The 18,730-nt window shown below is 33.8% G+C and overlaps 1 protein-coding gene across 1 annotated transcript in view; it reads left to right on the top strand.

Annotated features, from left to right (window-relative positions):
* RFX6 (regulatory factor X6) overlaps positions 1-18,730 on the top strand; it is a 55,338-nt gene that overhangs the window by 16,056 nt on the left and 20,552 nt on the right. The window contains exons 5-6 of the mRNA XM_068551427.1: positions 1,255-1,332; positions 2,448-2,475. Coding sequence (XP_068407528.1) covers positions 1,255-1,332; positions 2,448-2,475 — 106 coding nt within the window. The remainder of the gene's footprint in view (positions 1-1,254; positions 1,333-2,447; positions 2,476-18,730) is intronic.

Below are 18,730 nucleotides of genomic sequence, written 5' to 3'. Positions count from 1 at the left end.
ATTTTATTTCGCAATGTGTTCGCTTGATTTATATATTTTAAGTAATTAGACGTAAGGTATGTGGGCCTCCATTTGTACTCTCGTCCTGAGCCTTGAAAACGTTTAGGGGTAGAGTTGCTCTGACAAGTCCCTCCTTTATTACTGAGGTCAGCAGAGGGGCCTTGAAGCGTAGATCCTTCATTGTCCTGTTCGCTTTAAACTCAGATGGTGATGCTAAGAAATGAAGTTTTAAATATGGTTACACTGAAGTCTACTGGAAACCCCCTTATTCTTTTATTTCATTCCTTCCCTGATCTTAGATGAACGCAGATTGAAATGGTAAATAACCAAATAGGTAATGGTGCTGTGTGGTGGGCAGAGAGGGGAAAGAAGAGTAAAGGCAGAAATTAGCAGGCTTTGGTCACCCTCACTAAATACCCAGTCTTTGACTAGCGGTTGTGTCACATGTGTAGCATTTGTACTTGGGCGTGGAGTAAGTCTGGGGTGTGCAGTTTAGGAGAATGAGGTACAACTTGAGAGATGCTACATTTGCCTGTGGCTCAGGATCCATAGATACATTTATAGCAAATTATTCATAACACTGTTGCAGTCCATGTTTCATATTTCCATTGATTCATCACAGAGATGTTTTTTTCCCCATTGTTGCACAGAAGTTTGAAGTGAAAATGACAGTGACTTGGGCTTCTCATTCCTCATGAGGAAAATAACTTTCAACGGGTCAGATTCTTCGTACATATTCTTATGCATGACATCAACATCTTTCCCACACATAATGTCATACTCTTTTCTCCATTCAATAGATGTACTACAAAGAAAACCCACCATTTCCTTCCTCAGTTGACCACATTCAAATTGAACCAAGCAGTCTGCAGATAGACACGCTTGATATACTTAGAGCCAATGTCTACATTTACAAATTTAAGTGCCTGCAGTTAAATGCCTGCAATTATAATTTTTTTTTGGTTTTGGTTTTTGAAACCTAATTTTTTAGAGATTTGAGGGGGATTAGCAGTAGGTAATTCTCCTGTCTTTTTCAAGCTTAGAGCCAGAAATATGACCATAAGTAGAATTAGTTACCATTAAAGAAGGATTAAACACATTAAGATGTTACTTAATCAGGAAAAAATCAGGAAAGGAAGATGCAGACCAAGAGGTTGCAGTTCTTACTTGCGGTTTACTTCAATTCTACTTTAGTCTCTTTTTCCCCTTCAAAAAACTACATTAACGCAGAGCTGGTTCCTGTTCTTGCTCTAGGTATCATTATTACGGGATTGGCATAAAAGAGAGCAGTGCATATTACCACTCCGTTTATTCTGGAAAAGGCCTGACAAGGTAGAGTTCCACTATCTTCAAGATAAGTTCTGTATGTCTTTAAATATGTATAATATTTATTGAATAAAATGGCTTACTAATTTTGCTTATTGAGATGTTTTCCTTTAAGCATCAAACCTTAATTTTAACTTTGTATGGACATTTACAATGACTGGGCAATTAATATACTTTGCAATCATTAATAAGAAATTAATGGTGAACCAGGGATCCCAGAGAGATGTAAAAGAGAAATCAGGGAAGCAGAATTGCTTTTAAATTAGTATTTACTTATAAGGCTGAGTCTGTTTTCAAGGTAGATTCAACAAAATAAAGGCAGAAAATGTAATTTTTTTTCCTAAGAGGTAACCTGTTTTAAGGATCTATGTGCTTGGCCAGTATCTTACAAAGATGAAAAGTTTATTATAATCATCTCGATTCACATATACTTTGATATACCAGCTTACCTTAGTAAGATAAAGCTACTGACCTAAGCTACTGAGTCTCTGTGAAAGAAAAAACACAAATGAATATAAAGAACATATTGCTCTAATCTGTCATCAACTATCAGGAGGAGGTTATTGACAAGTAAGGTGGCATCTAATGAAACCAGTGATAATATGCAATTATTATTTTTTAAAATACTGGAGTTCCAAATGATTAAATCTGCATCTGAGATTGCTTTATTGCACGATTTCCCAAGAACTGCTCTCAAAAGAATGAATTAACTTTAAAAGTAAGGTATCTTGTGGAAAAAAAAATAATTTTAGTCACCCGAGTCATACTAAGATGAGCTCAGATATTACAAAGAACATAACGGCAGCTTACTAACCACTACTCACTGTGAAGTGAAAATACAGGCCAGAACACACAAATATTTAATATCAAGTGTGCTTTGATTGCCTCAGATCTTACCTGACTTCCCTAAATATCCTTTATTTAACTTTCCCGTAATAGACTTATTTTGTTAGTAAGTTGAGAAAGATGCTTGGGTCCCTTTGAAAATCAAACAGATTTCTCCAGATTTATTTCACTGATCGTGATATAAAGTTACAACTTTTGTAGGTCCTCTGCATTTCCTTGATAGATATAACTGTATATGTATTTTTTAACTAATGAAAAATGTTCTGATTTTTAAGGTTTTCTGGAAGCAAGCTGAAGAATGAGGTAAGAATTAGTTTCATTTCTATTTTACATCTGTTATGTATTACAAGTTTAACAATAGGAGTTATTCATCCTTATTGGCAAATATAGAAATAAATATTATTTATTGAGTCCCTTGAATGGCTGAGGACTTTAGACAGAGCTAAGTTAGATTTGGGGCAACTAATGATTCTTTACATGGACCTACTGAACCACCTGCAATTAACCTAGGAGGGGTAATTTTTCAATTACCCTTACCTAATATCAGATACTGAAAAGATTATAAAAAAAAAAAAGACCACTATTGATCCAAGAAATTTTTATTTAAATATAAATGAAAAGCCTACAGCTGAGGATATGGAAAGAATTAGTATTTGGAATATACCTATCTAGACAAAACGTTTGATAGTTATCAAGAAACCCAAATGTTATGCTTGATTGTTTCACTGTGTCTGTGTGTGTGTGTGTGTGTGTGTGTGTGTGTGTGTGTGTGTGTGTATTAGTCAGTTTGCTGATCTCTTCTGCACTGGGGGTGGGGATAGGGGTGGCAGAGGTGGGAGCTAAGGAGAAAGGGTCCGCCACATGCACAGCACACACTTTCTCCCTAGACTCCCCTCCTCCTTCTCACTCCCAACCAAAGAACAGATCAGCAAACTGACTTTATCTAAATGAGTTAAACTACCATTAGGGACTGCATGGCTAATTAGGCACATGATAAGACCTTCATTATCCTCAAGTTAACTAATCATTAAAGGAGGTGCCACAGAGCTGAGGGCACATGACAATGTGTTGTGTGGTAAATTTGGACCTGAGGTAAATTGTAACTCCATTAGTTTGGTGAAATGATGCAGGCATATGAAGAAATAATATAAAGCCCCCAACCCTCTGAAGTGACCAATTTCTTTCCACCAGTGCTTTTAATACAGTTAATGGCTAATTACATAATAAAATCCTCCAGATTGCTCTTTTTATCGATGAAATAATAGCTCTTTATTAGATAAACAGTTGTGAAAGTGCAAAAATATTGACTTAGAAATACACTTCAGTTGACTGAAGTTTATGTCAATAGGGAATTTAAGTCATTTTCTCTCAGGTGTTCTTTCTACCACTTTGAAGAGGCTGGTGGTACCAGCGGTCCATTAGCTGGTACAGCATGCGTATGGCAAGCCTCACTTTATCGAATAAAAGAAAAATCTCTCGCAAGTCTACTGCTTCCCCCTTAGAAGAGCACAATCAAAACTCAGGTGTAGGTTTTGTTAATCAAGTAAAACTAAAATATTTTGGTTAGGCTATACAACCTATTTTTCTAAGGCTACGGGAAGCAATAATAGAGTATCATTACTGTGATGATTATATAAATGAGCACAGTTAAGGGCTTTCTAAAGGCTCAAAAATACTCTAAATACTTTTTTAAAATTATGATAAAATATTTGTTTAACAAAGTTGAAATTTTAAAAAACTATTTTGTACTTAGAGTGACCAGCCATCACAGTTTGCTCAGGGTGTGAGACTTTCAGTGCAAACCTTCATATACTTCAGGTCATTTGAACATGAAGAACGGTGAGGTAGGGAAAATAGGTGATAATATTGCCAATTTACAGCTAAGGAAACTGAGGCTGAGATGTATTTGTTTTCTTAAAAATTCACAATAAAGTTCTGTTTTTTTAACCCATGGTTGAAATGTTAATCAGTAGATATGTGGTGATACAGGTATGAGGGGGCAAAATAATGAAGTCAGAATGGATAGATTTGATCCTTTACAGTGTAGCAGAAAAACCTATCTTGAGCACATAATCATAACTAATTATAAAGGGTGTCTTGAGAGTTAAACTGGTTTAAGTGGTTAAGGACATTTCCTACAGGAAGTGACATTTAAAGAAAGAACTGAGAATAAGAAGGAGTTTGGAGAAGGAGTAGGGGCAGAGGGAAGAAGAGTGGTCCAGACAGATGGAACAGTATAGATTAGGGTTTCTCAGCCTTGGTACCACTGACATTTTAGGCCAGATAATTCTGTGTAGTGGGAGATGTGCTGTGCATTGTAGGATATTCAGCAACATCACACTGTCTCTGGTTTCTATCCACTAGAATCCAATAGCCTTCCCTCCCCCTCGTTGTGAAAACCAAAAATATCTTTGACATTGCCAAATATCAAACACTGGCATACAGGAAGGCAAACAAGAGGAGCATCATGTTATAGATGTATGGCTAGTCTGGATAAGAAAATATCTGAATGAGGATAATAGCCCTAGGGATGGAGAGAAGTGACTGATTTTAGCTAGGAAACACTGGAAGAGAAGCAGGTAGAAAGAACAGAAAGATAAGGGGTTCAATTTGGAACTTGCCATATTTGATGTGCTTGTAAAACATCCAGTGTAGACTTGAAGTGAGCAGTTGGATATATGTGGCTGGACAAGAGGATTTAAGTATTTAGTTTGATGGTGATTGAAGTCAGGGTAATGAATAAAAATGTCTAGGAAAAAATAAATAAATAAGAAGAGAAGACATTACGAGAAAAGAGTTGTGAAAAGTGGGAAAGAAAAATAGGGTCAGCAAGATAACTGAAGAGAATCCAGAGAGGTAAGAGGAAGGAGAATACAGTGGCACAGAAGCCAAGAGGAAAGAGTGCTTCCAACAGGAAGGAATGGTTGCTACTATCAAATGGTGCTAAAAGGTCATCAAGATAAGAACTGGAAAAGATCTATTAAATTAGTTAAGTGGAGATAATTAATGACTGCAGCAAGAGCATTTTCAGGGGAGAGCCGGGGTTTGGTTTGTGAAACGAATGGGCAGTGGCATTGAACATAGAAAATTTAGTCAAGTCAAGGGTGATAGTTGGAGGAGGGCTTGACATTTAGTTTTTTAGTTTCTGTTTCTATAAATTTATTTATTTATGGCTGCATTGGGCCTTTGTTGCTGTGCGCGGGCTTTCTCTAATTGCGGCGAGCGGGGGCTACTCTTCGTTGCGGTGCGCGGGCTTCTCATTGCAGTGACTTCTCTTGTTGCGGTGCGTGGGCTTCAGTAGTTGCAGCATGCAGGCTCAGTAGCTGTGGCTCGTGGTCTCTAAAGCGCAGGCTCAGTCGTTGTGGCGCACGGGCTTAGTTGCCCCGCAGCATGTGGGATCTTCCCGTACCCGGGCTCGAACCCGTGTCCCCTGCATTGGCAGGCGGATTCTTAACCACTGCACCACCAGGGAAGCCTGACATTTAGTTTTGAAGGAAGATTAGACTATGGTTCTAATGTTGGTAAAACAGATTCAGTAAAGAGTAGAGACCAAAGATATGAATAAGAGGGGAAAGTTGAGAGTACAGGGTCACTGAAGGCGTGGGCAGGGAAGAGCTTCCGAGTGGACAAAGTGGCCCTGGAGAGAAGGAACACTTACTCCATTAAAACTGGAAAAAGAAATGGGTTAGTTCAGATGCAAGTGGATTTGTGGATTTTGTGGCAGGAAATTGAGATAGTTTGGTGGTTTGGGATTTCTCTCTGAGGTATCAGCAGTCAGTTAGGTCATTTTCTGTGAGTGAAATCTTGGTAGGGAGTAGTAGGAGTTTGAAGAACTTAAAAAAAGTCCCAGCTCTTCTCAGTCAGGATTCCCAGAGAGTCTGTAGCCCTAATGCCCCAAGGCATCCATTGTATGTAGGGAATGGGCTCTTTTATGCATCTGGAATAGTACTAGCTAAGTGCCATCCTTGGGAGACCTGAGAAAATGGTCACTCAAATCCTTTTCTACAGGACTTACTTTTCTCACAGATTCCCTATTGAGAGAGGTGGGAACAGTCTCTGTGGAAGACAAGAAAGGTAGAACATTATAAAATGTAAATTGCAGGAACCAGCAGAAATGCAAAATATTTGGGAGTAATCATAATAAGAGAAGCATACTACCTATTTGAAAAAAAAATACAGCTATAAAAGAAAATTTTAAATGAAAGGACATACCACATGTCTGGATAGGAATGCTAGATACTATAAATATGTCAATTCTTCCTTAAATTGGTTTAGACATTTAATACTCTATTAAAATTTTGAGTGGGCAGTTTTTTTTGGAAATGATTAACTTGATCTAGAAGGATATATAGGAAGTAATAGTTGAGAGAAGTATAAACAAGAATAGTCAAAAGGGTCTTGTCTGGCAGATATCAAAATATTATGACACTATTATACTGACTCAAATGTAGGTAGAACAAATCTACAGCAGAAATTAGTTACCTGAAAAAAGGCCATAGTGTGTGTAATAATTTAGTGTGTGATCAAGGAGACATTACAACCAATGAAGGAAGACATATTTTTCAGTGAATTGTCATAACTCCTTTATGAAGGAAGATAGAGTACCAAATAAATAAATAAAATTCTTCAGGGCATAATGTTAGAAAAAAATTTTTTGGAAAAAAATTTCTATACCTCATACCTTTATGAAGTTCATATAAATTATTAAATACAAAAATAATAATTAGAAGGAAACATGTATCTACCTCATTTCGGGGTGGGGGGCAGGGAATGACTTTCTACCATGAAAACAATTTAAGAAATTTCAAAGGAAAAAAACCAAAACGGAAATTGAAAACTCCTTTAAATCAAAGCATCATATACAAAATCTGAAGTCAGAAGAAAGACAGTAGGAAGATATTCCATTGTCACAGGCAAATATGACAGTGGGATAATATCTTTACTATATGAAGAAATCCTATGAATTTAAAAAAATATGAAGACCTCAATAAATAGTAAAAAAAAAAGATATGAATAGACAATACGCATAAGGAAGACCAATAAATGCATGAAAAATGAACTACCAAATAAATTAAAATTAACATTTTAAATAATAAAATTATCAAATATTAAGAAATTATTATGAAGCTGGTGAATGTATGGTGAGATAAGTTCTTTCATACCCTGATGGTGAAGACAGAACAAACTTTCTGGAAAATAATTGCAAGATCTGTGTTCAAGTCTTTAAAGTGTTCATCCTCTTTCTCCCACTAATTTCACTTTTGTATGAGTCTCACATGAAGAAATAATAGAAAATGCAGACAAAATATTATGGACAAAATTGTTATTGACTACAGTGAAAAACTGTATTCAATCTAAATGACTAATAATAAAAATGATTACATAAAAACTGATAGCTAGTGGGAAGCAGCCACATAGCACAGGGAGATCAGCTCGGTGCTTTGTGACCACCTAGAGGGGTGGGATGGGGAGGGTGGGAGGGAGGGAGACGCAAGAGGGAAGAGATATGGGGACATATGTATACGTATAACTGATTCACTTTGTTATAAAGCAGAAACTAACACACCATTGTAAAGCAATTATACTCCAATAAAGATGTTAAAAAAAAAACAAAACACCAAAAGCTGGTATATCCATACAATGAAATATTATTCAGCAATAAAAAGAAATAAAGTCTTTTTACAAAAAACAAAAGATTACATAATTTATAAGACTTTTATGGGACTGAATATTATATCATTTATTAAAGGGCTCTTTTAATGACATGGAGAAATGTTAATTAGGAAGAAAAACAGGATGCAAAAACAAATATATGTTTATATGGCTTCAAATATGTAAAATGTGTAAAATAAAACTGGATATATATATATCATATATAAATGATAGAAGATTCATATCTATAAATACTATGCTATGCAGTATGGTAGCCACTAGCCACACATGGCTGTTAATTACGTAAAATAAAATATTCAGTTTCTCTGCACATTATTTACATTTCAAGTGCTGGCTAGTGAATACTGTATTTGAACAGTGCAGGTAATAGAACATTTTAGAAAAATGGAATATTTTCATCATTACAGAAATTTCTATCAGATGGCACCGTTTTAGAATATGTGTTCAATTTAGTAATAAAATGATAACCCAATAGAAATGTAGCAAAGTATATGAACAGGCAATTCACACAAGATGAAAAAGAATGATTGATAAATAGTGTTGGTGCTCGTGGTGTCCATTCTGATTGACCAGGTTCTATAACATATATTCAATAAATATTTTGAATACTATCCCTGCCAATAAACATATCTAATTTTTAATCAGGGAAATGCAAATTAGAACCTAAAAGTAATTATTTTACCATTATTGGAATAACAGCAATTAAAAAGTATCAAAATATGTGTTTTGAATATTGTTAAGAATGTGGAGCAGAGGGACTCTCATAAATGGTAGGAGGGGCAATATCTCGGAAAGTTGAAAGTTCACGCACGTTATGACTGCATTCCTAGAGAAAACTTTACACCGTGCACAAGGAGGCATGTATGAGGATGTTCATTGCAGTACTGTTTATAATTTCAGAATACCAAAAAATGAAAGTCTATTATGATATAGTGGGAAAATAAATTTTTATATATTTAATACAGGGAAATACTATACTGCTTTGGAAATGAGTGAACTGTAGCTATAAGAATCAAATTAGGTTCATCTCAAACACCTAAAGTTGTATGAAAAAAGCTCATTGAATGTAGAAAGATACCTACTGCGTGGTACCAGTTTTAAAGCAATAGTATATGTTATTTAAGAATATTGACATATGAGGTAAATTTTTAAAGGTTTGAATAATAATGATATAAACCAAATCCTGAACATTAATTATTCCTTATGGGGAGGGAAGGAAATGAGATTAGGGAGGGCTACAGAGGCTGCTTTAATGTTTCAAATGTCTAATATATTTCAAATGTCTAATATATTAATTGGGATGGTAAGTACATGAGTATTTATTACTTTTTACCTGTACCTTTTTATAAGTTTTAAATAGTTCATAATATAAAAGCAAACAAAATCAACAGCAACGAAAGCAAAACAAAACATGTAGAGGAAATTAAGAGTAATTATCAGTCAGTGGTATGAATTTTGATTGTTTTAAATTTTTTATTCATAAATATAGTGGTTCAGATTTCAAAAATGTCTTAGAGAAAGTCTCAGAATACTTTAATTCCCAGGAATAAAAAAAAAACCAAATGAAACCTAGTTTTAATACTTTGTCCTGGTCAAAGGAAGCCTTTCTTTTCCTGTGACTCTTTTAGTGTGGGTCAATTTTGTTTTAAGTAGCTCTAGTAATGAAGTTGCCATTATTTCCTAGGGAATAAGTCCCTTGATTTCATACATTTCAATCAGGAAGTTTCCCTGATAGCTTGAGTTTCCTTCTCCTTAACATCAACCATTCATGGCCAGTTTAACAACTTTGTACCAAGATAAACAGCAAATCCTCCCTCCTTGGTATATGCTTTTCAAATATTTGTAGACTGTTATCATGCTCTCTTTTAGTCATCACTTAGCCAAACTGTGCAGCTTAAATCCTTTAATCTTTCCTCATAAATCAGACCCTCTTGTCTTCTAATCATATTGTTTCTTTTCTGTAGGTTCCTTCTTGTTTTCTTTTGGAAATAAGATTCTTAATAGTTCAACCAAGAGTAGTGAAGTCATCAGTTGAGAGAAAAAAAAAAACCCAGACCTCCATAGCTGGTCTAAGATCTGGCACCTCGTTTAGTGTAATTAAAATAGAAAATCTACTAGTGGAATTAAAATGATCATATTCTAATTTTTCCCAGCTTATCAATCTCTCCTTTCTTTTTGTGTTACATGTTCTAGACAGAATATTATTATTTGATTTATACCATGTACACATTTGTTAACATATCCAAACAAATTTAATTTTTGAATTTTTTCTTTAGGTACTCTTGCCCCCTGTTGATGTTCCACACGTGTTGCTAGCTTCTATTACACAAAACTATAATTTATCAACATGAGAGTTTTAAATAAGAATTAAAGACATATACTCTGTTCCTTAAGTGTGTTTCCATAGCACTCTAACATTTTTATTTGGTAATGCATTATTTGTAACACATGCATACACGCACACACACACAGAGTTTTAAAAATAAGCATAAGATGAAAACTCACGACCTACCTCATAGCTGAAAAGGGATAAGTCCTCTGTGTGCCCTCACCCCATCACTTCCCCCTCCCTACCAGAAATTACTGCCCTCCAGAATTTGGTGTTAATTACTCCTTTGTCTTTCCTTAAAGTTTATCACTTATGAATGTATACCATGAATATTAAACACTGTCGTGATGATTACACAACAATATGAATGTACTTAGTACCACTGAACTATATATTTAAAAATGATTAAAATAGTAAATATTATGTATCATTTATTATTGCCCAGTTTGTTATCACCAATATATTATTTATTATTTTCCCTACATAAAAATGGATTCATTTTTCCCTATGACTTTCTGGTTTCATTCAACATTAGGTTTTGTAATTCATCAATGTTAATATATGTAGTTCTAGTACCTTTTTTGTACTGCTAATATTCCATAGTATGAAAATATCACAGCACATTTATTCATTCCAGTTTGGGAGAATTTTTTCCTTTTTGCCTGAAAAACATTATTACTCTGAATGTTGTCCAGGTGCACATGTGCAGGAGTGGAATTTCGGGTCTTAGGATATACGTACTCATGTTTAACTTTACTAGTTAAGATCAAGGTGTTTTCCAAAATGGTTGTATCAGTTTATGTCTCTCCAGCTGTGTGTGAGCATTCCTTTTGCTCCGCATTCTCAGGAACACTTGGCATTGAATGACATTTGAGTTTTTGCCGGTCCAATAGGTGTAAAATGGTATCTGTGGTTTTCACTTGAAAATTGTTTTTGATAACTACATCAAAATTATGAGCTTGAATATCTTTTGGGATTTTTATCGGTCAATTCTATTCTATGAAACGTTTGTTCAGATCATATAATTTTTCTATTTAAAACTTTGGTTCAAAGACTTTATATATTCTGGATACTAAGATCCTGTAGGTTATGTGCTGTAAATTACTTCTCTCTGTTAGTGGCATGGCTCAACATTCTATAGTATCTTTTGATGAAGATCATTTTAAACTTTATGATTAGCATTTTTGTATCTTTTTAAAAAATTTGTGTATAATCTAGATCATAAAAATATTTTTCTATTTATTCTTCTAACACTTAAGTCTTTATTTCACCTGTAATTGATTTTTTGATTATTTTTATTGTGGCAAAACATAATTAACATAAAATTTACTATCTTAATCATTTTAAGTACACATATAGTTCAGTGGTATTAAGTACATTCATATTGTTGGGCAACCATCACCACCACCTATCTCCAGAACTTTTACTCTTGCAAAACTGAAATGCTATACATATTAAAAAATAACTCCCCATCTCCCCTTCCACCTGGCCCTTGGAAACTAACATTCTATTTTTTGTCTCTATGATTACGACTACTCTAGGTACATCATATATGTGTAATCATACAGTATTTGTATTTCACTTAGCATAATGTCCTCAAGGTTCATCCATGTTGTAGCATATTTCAGAATTTCCTTCTTTTTTAAGGCTGAATGATATTCCATTGTATGTATATACAACATTTTGATTATCCATTCATCTCTCAGTGGATATTTGGATTGCTTCCATGGTTTAGCTGTTGTGAATAATGCTACTATGAACATGGGTGTACAAATATTTCTTTGAGACCCTGCTTTCAATTCTTTGGGAGATACACCCAGAAGAGGAATTACTGCTCATATAATAATTATATTTTTTATTTTTTGAGGAACCATCATACTGTTTTACACAGCACTATACCATTTTACATTCCCACCAACAGTGTACAAGGGTTCCAGTTTCTCTACCTACTGGCTAATACTTGTTATGTTCTGGTTTTTGGTTGTTTTTTGTTCTTTTTTTTAATACTAGCCATCCTAATGCGGATGAAGTGGTATCTCATTTTGATTTTGATTTGATTTTCCCTAATGATTGGTAGTGTTGAACATCTTTCATGTGCTTATTGACTATTGGTATATCTTCTTTGGACAAATGTCTATTCAAGTCCTTTGTTCATTTTTGAATCAGGTTGGTTGGTTTTTTGTTAAGTTTTACAAGTTCTCTATATATTCTGAATATTAATCCCTTTTGAGATATGCAATTTGTGAATATTTTTTCTCATTTCATAAATTGCCTTTTTACTCTGTTGATAGTGTCCTTTGATGCACAAACATTTGTAATTTTTATGAAGTCCAATTTGTCTAATTTTGTTTTTGTTGCCTGTGCCTTTGGTATCATATCCAAGAAATCTTTGCCAAGTCCATATATCTATTTTGAGTTAATTTTTGTATGTGGTATTAGGTAAAGGTCTGTCTTTATTCTTTTATACATGGATGTCAAGTTTTACCATCACCATTTGTTGAAAAGACTGCGCTTTCCCCATTGAATATTCTTGGCGTCCTTGTCAAAATCTTTTGAGCATTTTTTGCAAGGGTTTATTTCTGAGCTCTCTATCCTAGTCCATTGATCTACATGCCTGTCTTTGTGTCAACACCACAGTTTTGATTACTGTAGCTTTGTATCAATAGTAAGTTTTGAAATCAGGAAGTGTGAATCCTCCAACTTTGTCCGTTTTCAAGATTGTTTTTACTCCTTGGTGTATCTTGAGGTTCCATATGAATTTTAGGATGGATTTTTCTATTTGTGCGAAAAACATCATTGGGATTTTGCATTGAATCTATAGATTGCTTTGGGTAGTATTGGCATCTTAACAATAAGTTTTTCAATTTGTGAACACAGGATGTCTTTTATTTATGTTTTCTTTAATTTCTTTGAGCAATGTTTTGAAGTTTTCATTGTACAAGTCTTTCACCTCCTTGGTTAAGTTAATTTTTATCTATTTTTGATTCTATTGTAAATGGAATTGTTTTCTTAATTTCTTTTTAAGATTGTTCATTATTATATTATAGAAATGCAACTGATTTTTGTGTGTTGACTTTGTATCCTGCTACTTTGCTGAATTCATTTATCAGTTCTCACAGTTGTTTTTTGTTTTTTGTTTTTGTGGAATCTTTAAAGTTTCCTACATATAAGATCATATCATCTACAAACAGAGATCATTTTACTTCTTCCTTTCCAATTGGATGTTTTTTTTTCTTACCTAATTTTTCTGGCTAGAACTTCTAGTTGAATAGAATTGGTGAAAATGAGCAGCTGTGCCTTATCCTTGTCTTAAAGGAAATGCTTTCAAGCTTTCACCATTGAGTAGGATGTTTGCTGTGGGTTTATGACTTTTAATATGTTGAGGTAGTTTCCTTCTATTCTTAGTTTGTTGAGTGTTTTTATTATGAAAGGGTGTCAAACTTCGTCAAATGCATCAATTGAGATAATCATGTGTTTAGTTTTTCTTCATTCTGTTGATGTGGTGTATTACATTGATTGATTTTTGTGTTCCGAACCATCCCTACATTACAGGAGTAAATCTCACTTGGTCATGTTGTATAATCCTTTTAATATCTTGCTGAATTCAGTTTGCTAGTATTTTGCTGAGGATTTTTGTGTCAATGTTCGTAAGATATTTTGGTCTGTAGTTTCCTTTTCTTGAAGTGTCTTTGTCTGACTTTGGTATCACGGTAATGCTGCCCTCATAGAATGAATTAAGAAGTGTTCCTTCCTCTTCAATTTTTTTGAAAACTGTAAGAAATATTGGTGTTATTTCTTCTTTATATGTTTGGTACAATTCACCAGTGAGGCCATCAGGTCCAGATCCATTCTTTTTTCAGGAGATTTTTGATTACTGATTCAATTTCCTTACTAGTTGTAGACTGATTCAGATATTCTGTTTCTTTGTGATTCAGTCTTGGTAGGATTTGTGTATCTGTGAATTTATCCACTTCATCTAAGTTATCCAATTTGTTGATGTACAATTCTTCATAGTACTCTTTTAAAATCCTTTTATTTTAGTAGACTCGGTTATCTTTTATTTTTTGTCTTAGTCATTTGAGTCTTCTCTCTTCTTTTTTAAAGTCAGTCTGCCTATGGGTTTGTCAATTTCAATCTTTTTGAAGAACAAACTTTTGGTTTCATTGATTTTCTTTATTGTTTTTCTATTCTCTATTTCATCTATCTCTGCTCAAATTTTATTATTTCCTTCTCTCTACCCATTTGGGTTTACTGTGTTCTTTTTCTAATTACTTAAGTTGTAAATGTAGGTTGTTGATTTGACATCTTTCTTATTTTTTCCCTTAGTACTACTTTTGCTGCATCCTGTAAGTTTTCTTGTGTCATGTTTCCATTTTCATTCATCTCTAAATATTTTTTAATTGCCTTTATGATTTTTCCTTTGATCTATTGGTTGCTTAAGAGTATGTTTAATTTTGTCAAATTTGTTAATTTTTCCAGTTTTCCTTCTGTCATCCCACTGTGATCAGAGAAGATAATTTGTATGATCTCTATCTTTTAAAATTTATTGAAATTTAATTTATGGCCAATATACATGGTCTCTCCTGGAAGATGTTATATGTTCACTTGTGAAAAATGTGTATTCTGTTGTTCAGTAGAGTGTTCTGCCTATGTCTGTAGATCTAGTTGGTTTATTGTGCTGCTCAGGTCCTCTATTTCCTTACTTATCTTCAGCCTTGTTGTTCTGTGCATAACTGAGGGTGGGGTATCAACATCTCCAACTGTTATTGTAGAACTATTTCTCCCTTTAATACTGTCATTTTTTTCCTTCATATATTTTGATGGTCTGTTATAGGTGTGTAAATATTTATAATTATTATATCTTCTTGATTTATTGAAACTTTTGTTAGTATATAATGTCCTTCTTTATCTTCTATAATATTTTGTGACTTAAAGTCTATTTTATATGATATTAGAGTAGCCCCCCACCACCCCATTTTCTTTTGGTTGGTTTCATTTGCATGGAAATGTCTCTCTTTCAGTTATTGATATCACAAAATTAGATTTTTATAAATTGTGTCCAAAAATATACAATAATAGTTTTTTAAAATAATGAATTAGTCTTTAAATTTTGTAGAAAACAAAATGTGGAGTTACAAACCAAAGTTACAATAATATTAGCTTTTATACTAATAATTGTTTTAAAAAAATGTCTCTTAAATTATGTAGAAAACAGAAAGTAGACTTACAACTGTTGTTACAATAATACTAGCTTTTATAATTGCCCATGTATTTTCCTTTACTGAGATCTTTAATTTTTTGTATGACTTCAAGCTACTGTCTAGTGTCCTTTCATTTTAACCCATAGGACTCCCTTCAGCATTTCCTGTAGAACAAGTCTAGTAGTAACAAACTCACTCAGCTTTTGTTTATCTGCAAATGTCTTAATTCCTACTTCACTTCTGAAAAACAGTTATGTCAAGTATAGGATTTTTGGTTGACAATTTATTTCTCGTAGCAGTTGGAATATGTCATTCTGGAATTCAAAGTTTCTGCTGAGAAATCTGCTGATAATCTTATTGAGTATTCCTTGTAGGTGATGAGTTACTTCTCTTTTGCTTCTTTCAAGATTCTCTCTTTGTCTTTGTCTTCTGAAAATTTGATTATAATGTGTCTTGCTGTACATCTTTTTGAGTTCATCCTATCTGGACCTTGTTAAGATTCTTGGATGTTTATATTCATGTTTTTCATCAAACTTGGGATGTTTAGAGCCATTATTTTTTCAAATAATCTCTCTGCTCCCCCTCCTTTTCCTCTGGGATTCCCACAATGTGTATGTTGGTCTGCTTGATAATCTCCCATGGGTCCCTTAGATTCGGTTTACTTTTCTTACATTTTTTCTTTCTGTTTCTCAGATTCAATAATTTCCATTATCCTTTTTTCAAGTTCTCTGATTCTTCTGCCTACTCAAATATACCTTTGAATCCCTCTGATAAGTTTTTAATTTAAGTTATTGTACTTTTCAGCTCTAGAATTTCTTTTTGGTTTCTTTTTAGATTTTCTATCCCTTTATTGATATTTCAACTTTATTTTAATATTTGTTGTTATTTTATACAGTATCTTTTTATTGCATGTTCTTAATATTTGTTTCTTGATTTTAGAAATTCAACTGACTTTTTCATTGATTTTGTATTCAGCAACATTGCTGAAAATCTCTCTTGTTAACTGTAACAATTTTTGTGCAGTTTGCTTTAGTTTTCAATGTAATCAACCAACTCAGTTGCAAATAATGCTAGTTTTGTTTCTTCCTTTTCAATATTTAATCTTTCATCACTTTCTCTGGTCTTACTGCTCAGGCTATAACTCGTACAATGTTGAATAAAAGATAGGAGAGTAGGCAACTTTATCTTATTCGTGTTTTTTAAGAGAATGTTTATAGTATTTTACCATCGAGGATGATATTTGCTGTGGGTTTTTGATAAATATTTATTGAATGGTTAAGGAGTTTTCCTCTGTTTCTAGCATGGAGGAGGGGAGAGAGAAAGAGAGGGGGAGAGGGAGAGAAAGTAGTGAATGGTAGATGGATTTTTTTTTTTTTAACATCTTTATTGAAGTATAATTGCTTTACAATGGTGTGTTAGTTTCTGCTTTAAAACAGAGTGAATCAGTTATACATATACATATGTTCCCATATCTCTTCCCTGGTAGATGGATTTTAAACAAATGCTTTTTCTGCATCCATTGAGATGGTTATGTAATATATATAATTCTCATTTTTTTTCTGTTAATGTGATCAATTTAAACCTAAGGTGGCTATGATCACTCTTATAGATTGCTGGATTTGGTTTGCTAATATTTTTTTATTTTTTTTAAATTTATTTATTTATTTTTGGCTGCGTTGGGTCTTCGTTTCTGTGAAAGGGCCTTCTCCAGTTGCGGCGAGCGGGGGCCACTCCTCATCGCGGTGCGCGGGCCTCTCACTGTCGCGGCCTCTCCCGTTGCGGAGCACAGGCTCCAGACGCACAGGCTCAGTAGTTGTGGCTCACGGGCCCAGCCGCTCCGCGGCATGTGGGATCTTCCCGGACCGGGGCACGAACCCGTGTCCCCTGCATCGGCAGGCGGACTCCCAACCACTGCGCCACCAGGGAAGCCCCGGTTTGCTAATATTTTGTCTGGTACTGTTTCAAGTATGATACTAAGCAAGATTGGCCTATAATTTTTCTTTCCTTTTCTGTCCTTGTCCAATTCTGGCATAAAAGTTTTTAAATGAATTGGGAAGTGGTTCTTCTTTTTCACTGTATGGAAAAAATCTTTTCAGTTTGAAATGATTTGTTTCCTGAATGCTTGAGAAAATTCATCTGTTAAATCTCCTGGGCCAGTTTTTTTTTTTTCCTTTGTAGAAAGATTTTTGATTACTAATTATATTTGTTTCATGGAAATGAGACTATTCTCATATTCCTAACTTAAATTTAGTACACCATGTACATTATGTATTGTCATTTTTGGTTTCTATTTCTTTGTCTCTCTTTTAAATCTCACCAAATTATGCTTTGGGGATGAATAAACATGATATTCCACCCAAGAGAAAAGGTATAAGAAAAAAGTGTAAGCTTTCCTAAAGTTAGAATTTAGGTGCATTTTTTTATGTTTATCAAATGTTAGTTTCATATTTTGCCATATCATTTCCTTCCAGATTAAATTCTTTATTTTCTTGCATTTTATTATTTTTCCCTATTCATTGACAATACCATTCTTTGTCAGCACAATGATAATTGGTGCTCATAAATGACAACCCAAAGCAATTAAAAATCTTTGAAGCATATCTTGAATTAAGACTGATTTAATTTGGATCAACCATGCTATTATCTCAGTTTATGATATTTATGTAGTAGTTCTTTATTAATTTCTTAAAAATTAGTTAATCAGAATAATCCTTTTCTATCCATGCTTGAAAATAAAGATTAACAAGGCTAAAAACTAAAACCTAACCTGAAAGTAATGAAATTCTACTGCACTTTTAGTATAAAATTTGTGTGAAAGCATATATCAAATCAGTCAGTAAGAAATTGGTGTTTAAGGACTCAAAAGTCCCCCCAACTTCTTTCTGATTTATCATGATAATTCTGTAAGAGTCTACAAATGTTGGGAATGATAAGACAGGGTAGGGACCCAATCTACCTATGTCTAAGTAATGAAGCTTTTGTCTAGTAAACATCTTCAATATGACAAAGACACACAAAGAAACACAAAAACTCGAGAAGCAAATGTAGGAAAACTATGAGAAAGAATGAAATTTGGTCCTTGCCAGGAACACTACTTCCTTTACCATATTCACAATTTTATTCTTTGCCAAACTTTTTACTAGAATCCAATTTGTTAAAGTTTTGTTTGTGGAGAAGGAACAATCAGTTGTGACCTGGGAGACTGATTCGCCAAGGCTCTGGTTCCGTCATGAATATGCGTTCTCTCTTTCTGTGTGTGTTTCTTGTAGGTACATTAGCACTGCAATTATTATATGTTACTTATTTGTCATTTTTTCTAATTTTCTGAAAACTACCAGAGGTATGCTTTCCCCAA

Source organism: Eschrichtius robustus, chromosome 9, assembly GCF_028021215.1.
Source record: "Eschrichtius robustus isolate mEscRob2 chromosome 9, mEscRob2.pri, whole genome shotgun sequence".
Lineage (NCBI taxonomy): Eukaryota > Metazoa > Chordata > Mammalia > Artiodactyla > Eschrichtiidae > Eschrichtius > Eschrichtius robustus.
This window is presented reverse-complemented; position numbering and strand designations above follow the sequence as displayed.